We start from the raw sequence: 12,676 nt of genomic DNA, 5'->3' as shown, positions 1-12,676 counted from the left end.
AGTCTGAGATGTCCCATTTCCTTAATGAGGTATTTTTTAAATTTCCTAATGATTTTAAGAACTCTATCACTCAAAACTATGAAGCACTTTTCTTGGTAGTTTTAAAATTCAGTTTATAATGTTCTTGGATATATATACCTTAAAACTTTTTATGTAGTCAAGTTTTTCCCACCTTCAAATATGAAATGTATTTTAAAATGTGAAATGAAGAATTTTAAAAAAGTTAATCTACAAAATGATAATAATTTAGCATTTTTCTTAATTGCCTCTGTAATATTTAAAGTAGCCATAGAGTAGAAGAAAATGCATAGATTTAGAATAAAAAGACTGGCTAGTTATCTATCCTTGTGTCCTCGGTTTCCTCATCTATAAAATGAGGGTACTAATAACAGCTACTTCTAAAATTGCTGTGAAAATTACATAAAAAGTATTTTATAAAAAGTATATAACTGTGTTTTGAGGTTTACATTGTCCCTGGAGTCCAACTAGTCTTGAAAGTTTTCAAAAGTGTTAGTTGCTCAGTTCTGTCCTACTCTTTGTGACCCTATGGACTGTAGCCTTCCAGGCTCCTCTGTCTGTGGAATTCTCCAGGCAAGAATACAATAGTGGATAGCCATTCCCTTCTCCAGGGCATCTTTCCAACCCAGGGATCCAACCCTGGTCTCCTGCATTACAGACAGATTCTTTACCGTCTGAGCCACCAGGGAAGCTAGTCTTGGAAATTGTTTAATATTTTATAGGGGGCTGTTGGTTCATACTGTATCAAAATGTCATTAAAGCCTATTCTGGAGCCAGAGAACTAGAATTCCTATTGTCTGGTCAGAAATTTGTATCTTTGTTGGTTAGAATTATTTGCTATGTAGTTCTTACTAGAACTCTAATCTTTTAGAAAGGAGAATACTTTTTTTTATTAATTCAATAAACATATTCATGTGCTGGGAGATGAATGTAGCTTAAGCAAAGTATAATGTCATGTCAAGAAATTTTGAGTGAAAACTGCCCATTTTGATCAGAGTTCTTCCTATAAAGAATGCTTATATTTAGTTGTTATTTTCTTAGATAGCAATTGAAGGAATTATTTATTGCTGACTATAAAGATATATAACAAAAGGTTAACACCATCATTTTTAGTGGAATTAGAAATGATTTCCATTTTTTCTTTATGTCTGTATTTTCACATGGTCTTATTACCTTTGATATTTAAAATTATATACTCATTTTTTGTGTGTACATATAGGAAATCTAAACATTCATGGTTGAGTTTTCTTCTTTGCAAAACTACAATAAATTCCTCATGGTTCAAGTCTTCAAAAACAAACAAACAAACAAAAACCCACCAAATTAAATGTGAAATGATGTTAAAAAAAATCCCTCAAAATATTTGATGGAGAAAATTTTCTTTGTCTTGTTAAATATTTTTAAGTGTATATTCCAATTCATTACAAATATAGAAAATATGATTTTTATTGCTGTGTCTTAGACAATAGCATAAGGGAAACTTCTTTCAAAAACGTAAATCATTCAGGCTTCCTACATGGTGAAGTTTTAGTGACCTTCCATCTAATGAAGGTAGAGAAAGCAAGCTACTTCAAAAAGCACCAGAGATTAGATTAAAGGTTTTAAGAGTGTGGTGTGCAGACCCACAGAGGTGCCTGAGACCATTTAAGAGTTTTTCAGGCCACACATTCTTCATAATAATGAGATAATATTTGTTTTTTTCACTGTTGACATTTTCACTGATGATGCAAAGCACGAGTAAGTAAAACTGCTGGTGCCTTAGCACAGGTCAAGGCAATGGCTCCAAACTGCCTAGTATTCCTTATATTTTTTACCATCAAACATGCATCATAATAAAAAAAAAAGTGCTACTTTCACTTGATTGCCCTTTCTTTGGTTTGTTTTCTTTTCTTTTTTTAAAATATAAATTTATTTATTTTAATTGGAGGCTAATTACTTTACAATATTGTATTGGTTTTGCCATACATCAACATGAATCTGCCATGGGTATACATGTGTTCCCCATCCTGAAACCCCCTCCCACCTCCCTCCCCATCCCATCCCTCTGGGTCATCCCAGTGCACCAGCCCTGAGCATCCTGTATCATGCATCAAACCTGGACTGGCGATTTATTTCACATATGATATTGTACATGTTTCAATGCCATTCTCCCAAATCATCCCACTCTCTCCCTTTCCCACAGAGTCCAAAAGACTGTTCTATACATCTGTGTCTCTTTTGCTATCTCACATACAGGGTTATCGTTACCATCTTTCTAAATTCCATATATATGCGTTGCTGCTACTGCTACTGCTGCTGCTAAGTCGCTTCAGTCATGTCCGACTCTGTGCGACCCCATAGACGGCAGCCCACCAGGCTCCCCCGTCCCTGGGATTCTCCAGGCAAGAACACTGGAGTGGGTTGCCATTTCCTTCTCCAATATATACGTTAGTATACTGTATTGGTGTTTTTCTTTCTGGCTAACTTCACTCTGTAAAATAGGTTCCAGTTTCATCCACCTCATTAGAACTGATTCAAATGTATTCTTTTTAATGGCTGAGTAATACTCCATTGTGTATATGTACCACTGCTCTCTTATCCATTCATCTGCTGATGGGCATCTAGTTGCTTCCATGTCCTGGCTATTATAAACAGTGCTGCGATGAACATTGGGGTACACGTGTCTCTTTCAATTCTGGTTTCCTCGGTGTGTATGCCCAGCAGTGGGATTGCTGGGTCATAAGGCAGTTCTATTTGCAGTTTTTTAAGGAATCTCCACACTGTTCTCCATAGTGGCTGTACTAGTTTGCATTCCCACCAACAGTGTAAGAGGGTTCCCTTTTCTCCACACCCTCTCCAGCATTTATTGCTTGTAGACTTTTGGATTGCAGCCATTCTGACTGGCGTGAAATGGTGTCTCATTGTGGTTTTGATTTGCATTTCTCTGATAATGAGTGATGTTGAGCATCTTTTCATGCTTGATTGCCCTTGGTGAAGCTGTGTGTGTTAGTCACTCGGTTGTGTCCAACTCTTTGTGACCCCATGGACTGTAGACCACCAGGCTCCTCTGTCCATGGGATTTTCCAGGCAAGAATACTGGACTGGGTTGCAGTAATTTTATTAAGCCTATGCCCTTGGATACGTATTTTTTGAAAATTATTCCTGTGTGACCACATAGGAAACATGCATACAGTATTCCTGCTGTACACTGAAGTACATGCTTACAGTGGAAAAGCACTTTCATAGTTGTTTGAACTGTTGTTTATAGAACAACCATTTTACCTGAAAAAATGCTTGACAGCCAAACCATCATTTCAACTTAAGTTTTTGGCAGACATCTTGATTAAAATGAAGAAAGTAAGTCTGTTACTTTCAGGAAAACAACTTTCAGGATTTGTTGCCAATGATGAAATTTGACATAACTAGAAAATTAGAATTTCACAGAACTTTCATCGGCCATCCATTAACAGCTTCTAAGTACTTCAAGACTTATCTGATGGGATTAATGATAATATTAACAAATATAATTTTGTAGATATTCTATCATGAAATTTTAAGATCTACATAACTCACTGAAACTTCGTTTTCCAAATGACCAAAGCATTATATTACAAAACCACACACACACACACACACCAATAAAAGAGCCATTCAGGCTCTTCCCTGGCAGTCCAGTAGTCAAAGAATCTGCCTGCCAAAGCAGGGGACATAGGTTCAGGGCCTGCTCCAGGAAGATCCCATATGCCACAGTGCAACTAAGCCTGTGCACCACAGCTACTTGAGTCTGCACCCTAGACAGATCCTGTGCTCTACAGCAAAGCAAGCCACAGCAACAAGAAGCCCACACACCTCAGCTAGAGAGCAACCCCTGCTCTCTGCAACTAGAGAAAGCCTGCGTGCAGCAGCAAAGACCCAACAGAGCCAAGAAAAATAATAATAATAATAATAAATTTTAAAAAGCCATTCAAAGTTCAAAACAGATCAATGGTTTTTAATGTAACAAAATAGGAAGTTCATTGATATGTTTTTCAGATTCCATACTGAAACATAATTTACTTCTTGTCCAGTTTCAATGTAATATCAAAGAAGAAAGTCTACAGTCATTGGAAAAATCTATTAACTCCTTTCCCCTTTTTCATCTATATATCTAATGAGGTTTGACTTCCTTCATGGAATTCAACCAAAATAAAATATTAACAGAGATTAAATGAAGAAGCAGATGTGAAAATTCAGTTGGCTTCTTTTAAATTAGATATTTAAAGAGATTTGTAAAAATTAAAATAGTGCCACTTTTCTTGTTAACTGTTGTTCTATTTTGGAAAATGTAGTTATTTCTTCTAAAGGTGTGTTATTATAGTAACATGCAGTGTGTTTTTCATTGTAATTATCAAATAAATTGATTACTAATTATTTTTATATTTTCTTAGTTTTACACTCTAAGACACTGAATATTGATATTTTGAGGATCTTAATTTTTAGGAGTGTAAGAAGTTCTGAGATCTAAAAGTTTTAGAAACATTAGATTAAAATAACTAGAGAAAATTAGCATTAATGGGAGGAAGGAAATTAAAACTGGTTTGAATGTCTATTATGTTCCAGCCTACTCAGTTCTCATGATAGCCCAGGAAGTGAATATTATTATCCCCATTTATAAATGAAGAGACTGGCATTCCAAGGTTATGATTTAAGCCCAGGTCTGGAAAACTCCATGTTTTTTCCTTTTACTTCTCACAGCCTTCTTACTAAAGAACATTTTATTTCTTAATTATAGGGTTTGAATTGATCAAAGGATTGACTTTTGTGTTTGGTGTTTGAATTCTTGGTCTGTAAATGTGTGGGGAGTAGAGTCTGGACAGAGAAACTTGGAGAATTAAGGACATGATTAAAAAAGAAAAAAATTTAATGTTGCAGCAAAACAATTTCATTATTTATAACTTTAGCTAGTGGTAAATTTTGCCAATAAGAATAAGATAAACACCTCTAAAAAATAGGAAAACATTGACCTTTCAAGTGCTCACATACGTGGTCATCATTAAGGTTCCTATTCACTATAATTTGTGCAAGGCTCTGGCCTCCCTTCCAGTAGTCATGTATGGATGTGGGAGTTGGATCATGAAGAAGGCCGAGTGCTGAAGAATTGATGCTTTTGAACTGTGGTGTTGGAGAAGACTCTTGAGAGTCCCTTGGACTGTAAGATCAAACCAGTAAATCCTAAAGGAAATCAACCCTGAATATTCATTGGAAGGACTGATGCTGAAGCTGAAGCTCCAATACTTTGGCTACCTGATGCAAAGAACCAACTCATTGGAAAAGACCCTGATGCTGGGAAAGATTGAAGGCAAGAGGAGAAGGGGACGACAGAGGATGACATGGTTGGATGGCATCACCAGCTCAATGGACATGAATTTGAGCAAGCTCCGGGAGATGGTAAAGGACAGGGAAGCCTGGCATGCTGCAGCCCATGGGGTTGCAAAGAGTCATACATGACTGAGTGACTGAACAACAACAACTAGGCCTTCCTTTACCCCACTCTACTGGTGTTGATAGTAGCTACCACCCAATGAGAGCTTCATGGTCAAGCTCAGTATCAAACATTTCCTTTCATTATCTTACACACTCCTTACAACCCCCTTGGTGTGATCGGTATTGTCATTCCAAACTAAAGTTTGGAGAAGTGAAGTGGTCCCCCTAAGGTGACATTATGAGTGAGTTGATAAGTGGGTACTTGGTTACATGAGCATATTTAATGGATCAATGGTTTAGAACAGAATGTCCAGAATTAGACACACATAGAGTTAATTGCTTTCTAAGAAAAGCATCAAGATATTTCAATGGGGAAAGGAGAAACTTGTTTAACAAATAGTGCTGCAACAATTGGATAGTTGCATGTAAACGAAAGATAAACCCAGACTTTTTCTCATTCCAAACAGAAACACTAATTTGAGATCATAGACCTAAATGCAAGTGCTTCAACCACGAAGCTTCTAGAAGAAAACAGGAATCTTTGAGACATTAGGATAAACAAAGATGTCTTAGGACAAAAAAATACACGAATCATACAATTAAAAATTGGGCTTCATCAAAATAAAAAAAATCATACAATTTAGCAATTCTAATTCTAGATATCTATCCAAGAGAAATAAAAACATACATCCACACAGAGACTTATAGGCAAGTGATCATAGCAATATTTCTTCATGATGGCCAGAAATTGGGAAACAACCCAAATGTCCATCAATGGACAGATAAAGTATAATAAATTTGTACAAGGGACTATTACTTAGGACAAAAGGGAAGAAACTGCTGATAAATATGAAATCAGGGATGAATCTCAAAAACATGATGTTGAGCAAAAAAAGCTAGAGACAAAAGGTATATAGCATATTTTCCATTCATCTGAAATCCACGAGTAAGCAAAACCAATGTAACATACAGAAATCAGAAAATGGTTGCCTCTGGGAAAGCAGAAATGACTATGAAGGGGGCATAAGGAAACGTTCTGAGGTGACGGAACTGGTCTATGTCATGTTTTAAGTGGTGATCACATCGGTATATTCAACTGCCAAAACTCATGAAATTGAACATTTCTGCTGTGTGTATTTTAGTACATGTCAATTATACCTTGAGAAGTGGGGGATTGGGGACAAATATTATCTCAGATATTTGCAACTGAACGCAGTTCCTGGGAGGTGCAATCAGTGATGAATTCTCTTCAAGGTCAAAACACTTTTGGCCATCAGATTCTAGTTTGGAACCACATTGAAATGTCTTTAAATGATACTGCAAAAACTGTTTTACAGAGATTAATTTGTTGGTGTAAACTGGTGTTAAAAGTCAATATATGTTTGGAAAGCCATTTCATCTATACTAAATTCAGAGTAGTAAAAGGCTTGGTTTTGGACCAACCCAGATCTTGGTATATCACTGATTAGTCATGCTGCCACAGGTAAATTACTAACTTCTCACAGCCTTTGTTACTTCCTCTCAGTATAGAGATGATGAAACCTGCTTTGACCTGAAGTTATTATGAAGACTGAATGAGGTCATGTATATAAAACCTTTAGCATAGGGTCTGGCACAGAGCAAATGGAAGTTCTTTTTCAAAAGAAGGATATCAAATACTTTTATTTTGACCATGTCATTGACATGTAGAGGTAAGCTATCAAAAAGCAACTTACCTTTGACCATCACCCAGATAATACATGGTTTTAGTAACTGATTAGAGCATATTATAAGGGATCCATTGCCTCATTTCCTACTGAATTTGACAGCAGTAAAGGCTACAAAGGCATTTTCCAAGCAATAAGAGAAAGTCACATTTCCCAAAGTACATTAGAAATCACTCCAAAAGCTGTTATTTTGGCAGCAGTCATTGTAGTGGAGACAGATACTCTGAGAAAATGTGACTTACTGTCAAGAGCCTCAAAGAGTGGTGGTCATTGAGGATAGAAAGCCTCTGAGGGGCTGAGGATGGGCTCAGGCCAGTGGAACCTACAGTAAAAGATTCTGTCCCTGTGTCTGCAGAATACAAATACAAATTTGTCACAGCCTGCCTTCCAAAGTGGAGAAGGCAATGGCACCCCACTCCAGTACTCTTGCCTGGAAAATCCCATGGATGGAGGAGCCTGGTAAGCTGCAGTCCATGGGGTCTCAAAGAGTCAGACAGGACTGAGCAACTTCACTTTCACTTTTCACTTTCATGCGTTGGAGAAGGAAATGGCAACCCACTCCAGCGTTCTTGCCTGGAGAATCCCAGGGACGGCGGAGCCTGGTGGGCTGCCATCTATGGGGTCGCACAGAGTCGGACACGACTGAAGCGACTTAGCAGCAGCAGCAGCAGCCTTCTGAAGGGAGGCAAATATGGCAAATGCTGTGAAGACCCAAGCTAGAACTGGATACAGTACATCCTGTACATACAAACCTTCAGGTTGTAAACTTTCGAACATGCAAACATGCCCCTGTATGCCCACTTTTTACTGTACTACTGTACTTTTCAAGGTACTTTATTATAAGATTAAAAATGTTTATTTTGTGTGTTTGTTAGTTTTGTATGTGTTATTTGTGTGAAAAGTTTTATATACCTATTACAGTGCAGTACTACATAGCTGATTGTGTTAGTTGGGTACCTAGACTAACTTTGTTGGACCTACAAAGTGAACTTATGAATGCGCTCTCAAAACAGAACTCGTTTGTTTGTAGGGGACTTTTGTATTACAGTGATGTCTGCTTGAGAATGGAAACATGTATATGTATGGTTGAGTCCCTCTGAAACCGTCACAGCATTGTTAAATGGCTTTACTCCAGTACAAAATAAATGAACTTTTAAGTAAACATAAGAGTTTACTTTAAGAAAAAAAGGATGACATCGCTTTAGTTCTGAACAACCTGGGCAACTGAGAGCTGCTGACATCCAATCAGATGGGAGGGAACTGCCAGGGAACCAGCAAGCTCCTGCCAAGCTCAGCTCAGAGCAAGGCTATCTCTACAGGAAGTCAGTGTTTGAAGATCCCAGAAAATCATTTACTTACCTGCAAGGGTTAGCGATTTCTTCTGGTGTTGTTTTCATAAAAGGGGAGATGGGTTTCTCCACAAAAGAGCCAAAGCCCAGTCTAAAGTTGCTGGTTAATTTAGACATCTCCTTGGAGAGCAGGGAGCCCAGCTCTTTGATGGTGTTGAGGTCATCGTCCATGGAGGCCGAGAGGTCCATGAGGTAATACAAATCCACAGGGTAATCCTCGGTCTGGCGAACTTGAACTTGCAGGGTCTGTTCAAGGCCTGTAACACCCTCGCAAGAAAAGATGATCCATAAAAACCCATGGAGACTTAGTTGTGACTAGACAGTCACCAGCTATTTCATTTCAATAAGAACTTACCAAAGATACTTGCAATTCATACACTATGTGGCAAAGTTTATAAAGGAACCAACCCATGAAATCTTTCACCCATGAATTTAGAGCAACTGAAGGAGGTGAAAGTTGGGATATTTTATATCTCCTTGGGAGAACTAGCATCCATTTAGATAGAAGATAAGCTGATTTTTTTTGTATGCGGGTTTAGAAAAGAAGAAAATAAAGAGGCGATTAAAGCTACGTTACAACCCTTGAAGAAATGTGAGGTAAGCCTTAACAACATTTGAGTAATTCAAACGGTTACTATTAGATAAGGCTTTTTTTGGTAACACATTTGGAGTACAAAGTGACCAATGTGAACAAAGAAAAGTGTTAGCCTAGCAATTCTCTATTTCCTTAAGAATGGGAAATCTGAGTCATAATAAACAATGACATGTAATATGGTTCAAGGCGTATTAATGGAATAGCTGTATTATTATATGTGGCATTCCTGGAGGAGGGCATGGTGACCCACTCCAATATTCTTGCCTGGAGAATCCCCATGAACAGAGGAGCCTGGCGGGCTGCAGTCCATGGGGCCACAAGGAGTTGGACATGACTGAGTGACTAAGCACATATATATGGCAGCACATATATGACATTAGATTTATTTACGTAAGCCAATGACTGTGTAAATCATAACATACCTGGTCTCAGTTTAAGAGCCAAGCTTTGAGGTGAAATCTGAACGATGTCGGAGCTATTTTTCTGTCTGCCTATGCTGAGAGGCTTATTTGTAAGTATCTCAACTTGGGAGACAGGGTTTTCAATGAAGGTTAGTTGACATCCTTTAGCTAAAAGGTTTGCTGGGGTATCACATCTTTCTCCAACTCCAGATAGGTGCGTAAAATTCTAAAAGAGAAAAAACAATAAAGAGAGAAAGACAACAATAAAGAATAAAAAGAAGACATTTTTTATAAGATTATTTTTTGCTTGTTTGCTAGTTAGGTATCTTGCCTTGATATATTACACCCCCACATGCCTGACATTGAATGTAGGTCTAAAGTTATAGCAAAATAACCAGAGAATTCTGCCAGTAAAATTCTGAGTAAGAGTGGAGTTTCCTTTTAATTGTATTCAAGTGAATTCACTTGATTTATTTTTTCCTTTTTTCCCTTTTCTTTCATTTTTCTTTTTAATGCTCACTTTTTAAAAGCTTCTCCTGTGCTGTGACCAGATCTTTGAAATAACTGGGTCACAGAGCTGACATCATCATGTGAATTATCGTTGAGGATAACCTGCAGGTATATGCGATCCTGGGAATGTCCAAATTCTCAGTGTGTCTATCGCTAAATCCAGTGACAAAGAGTCTTTTCCGTGGCTTCTCAAAGGTCAAAGGTTGTGATTTTGCCCTATCTACTCTCTGTCCTGGTTTAATTTGTGGATGTATTACTCTTATATTACAGTATTACTTCACCAAAGTTGACCTCTTGGGGACGTTATTCTAGTTTAAGATCTTTTAGAAATTTCTCTGACATTGGCATGTGGGGAAGCAAAACGAAAGAGAAATGGTGTAAGAGACTGCTTTCCTGCTTAGGACTCAGGAGTTTGCCAATTCCCCTCTGATCCACCTGAGTTTCCAGAGGCAGGAAGATGGGTGTTCCCAGGCAGAGATGCAGCCATCCAACCCTGGAACACTCAGAACAGAAAGATGTAGTCAAGAGATAACACCTATCTTACCCACCAGCCAAGGCTGCTCTTGAGTTGGTGAGGCTCTAGGCAAGGTTGAACTTCAGGCCTGTTGTCTCTCAGGCTTGGAGAGAAACAAACTAAGTTCATGCTGTTTTCCTTCATTCACTGGAATTCTAAACCATTCCTGCTGTTTCACCAATTAAGAAAGCTACATTTCTCCTGAAGTTGACTTTTGAGAATATAATTTGTTATCTTTCAGCCAGGCCTGTGTATATTTGAAGCCCTATTGAGGGGTAACAAATTCTGTAATTTCCCATGATTTATCCAAAGCACAAGGTGGCTTAACAAGCCCTCAGAATCCTTCTTAACACTGTGATACTGATAGAACCTATAATCACTATGTTTGGCACAAGATCAGAGGTGGCGTTAACCCTGGAACCATTTTTCTGTCTGCTCTAAGCAGAAGCCTAAGTTACTTTTGGCTCCAACTCTCTCTATTGATAATAATACTTCTACTATTAGTTATATCAGTGAGTGATCTCTCAGAATAATCTGGCCTTTTGACTAGATTTGACTACTGAGTATTAGCCACAAGAAGAGCTATCTGGTGTAACTTAAGAGGCTCTCTTCAATGGGTGCAAAAAAAAAAAATTATATGAAAATTCCAGAGGTGGGCACTCTGTTAGACTGATCTGTTGTTTTATGTCTCTGGCATGAAACTAACATTGTCTTCTTCAGGGAGTCAATGTCAAAAAATGTGGGCTTTTCCTTCTTTGTATATTCCCAAAGCTGCTTTGATATACGAGCCCAAAGTCACTGCCCTTCTGCTTGACCCTCTCGATAGAAGTCAGGGAGTGAATTGGGTTTGTGCTCTGCTCTGTGAGCCCTCCCTCCATGGACACAGGTAACTGAAATGTGGGGTTTTAGCAGCCACAGCCTGGTTTTGAATTGGGCAACCAGGTTCTTTCCCCTTGAACATGCTACTCAATTCTTTCTGAATTTGGCAAGAATCTGACAGGTTGATTTGTGTTGAGATTCTCTTTATGAGATTTAGTAAAGAACTGTTTTCAATCCAGAAAGAGCTAATACAGGTCTTTCTTACCAGGAATCCTTTACAGATTCCTCTGTAGTGTCACCGGAAGCCGTGATTCAGGATGGCTTGTTATACATCCCCAATCCCCCTGCTACCTGCACATAGAGTTCAGTCTGATCAGATAGGGATGTCTGCTTCAGGTTCTGTCATCATTGTGGTACAGAGTCACCCAGCGGATGTAATTTTTAAAAGAATTGGATAATGATTGAACAGTAAAGTTTACCCCGAGCCTTCTCTTTGATCCTGTTAGTGATTCAGAAAGGATGCTGGTCCCCTGATGGAATAGACTATGATACTGAAATTAAATGTATGTTTAACTTGAGAAAAGATCACCTCCATGAGCTCTGGTTGCCCAGAGCCTCAACATTTTACATGTGAGCAGGAAGAAATGGCCTTAAAATAAGAGGAGGCATCAGGTCAAAGAAAGAATCTTGAGTTCATATATTTCAAAACAATTTGACATTCACTCTTTCTCAAATTGCTTTGGAACATAATCACACGAAGAACACTTGGCATCACTAATGTTTACGTTCTCCCTTCCTGATTTGTGTCACTCCTATAACACCACGGAAAGCGGAACACTGTGAGAACGGTCACAGACGGCATTACCGTAAATGTAAGCGCACTTTTCACAAACACGCTGAGGTCGTTTGTTTTACCTCCTGAGAGCACCAGGCACACTGAGGTCCAATGAGTAAGCAGTCCTCACAGGTCTCCGCGCCCCCCACAGCACAGCCACCTGTGTTCAAACCCAGCAAGACACAAGGGATTTAGCACACTCTCAGCCACTCCACTCGTGAGACCTACAGCTCTTAAAGCACTTGAACAAAACAGTATCAGAGTTCATTTTTCAGGCTTCGAAGATCAGTCCTGAAAATGTTAGCAAGCCACAGTGAAGTTTGTATTTTACATCTATGGCATTGAAAATATGCATGTCTTAGCAGCCAAAAATAATCAGTCTCTCTCTTGTTTTTTTTTCTTAGAATGTGAAAGTATCTCAGCATTCACAAATACAGGATCATCATACTTATCACCCTCATTCAGCATCACCCCCCTTCAATTTTTC

General features: G+C 38.4%; 1 protein-coding gene across 5 annotated transcripts in view; it reads right to left on the bottom strand.

The window, feature by feature from the left end:
• Positions 1–12,676, bottom strand: part of ITGB6 (integrin subunit beta 6) — a 149,622-nt gene that overhangs the window by 78,874 nt on the left and 58,072 nt on the right. For 3 of the 5 annotated variants that reach the window (XM_055572441.1, XM_055572440.1, XM_055572443.1), the window contains exons 5-7: positions 12,270–12,349; positions 9,533–9,737; positions 8,526–8,772 (exon numbers count right to left, since the gene is read on the bottom strand). In XM_055572441.1, the coding sequence (XP_055428416.1) occupies positions 8,526–8,772; positions 9,533–9,737; positions 12,270–12,349 (532 nt within the window). Of the gene's footprint in view, positions 1–8,525; positions 8,783–9,532; positions 9,738–12,269; positions 12,350–12,676 lie in introns of those variants that run through there. The other 2 variants (XM_055572445.1, XM_055572444.1) reach the window with 2 other exon arrangements.

This window comes from Bubalus kerabau, chromosome 3 (genome assembly GCF_029407905.1).
Source record: "Bubalus kerabau isolate K-KA32 ecotype Philippines breed swamp buffalo chromosome 3, PCC_UOA_SB_1v2, whole genome shotgun sequence".
In the NCBI taxonomy this organism is placed as follows: domain Eukaryota; kingdom Metazoa; phylum Chordata; class Mammalia; order Artiodactyla; family Bovidae; genus Bubalus; species Bubalus kerabau.
This window is presented reverse-complemented; position numbering and strand designations above follow the sequence as displayed.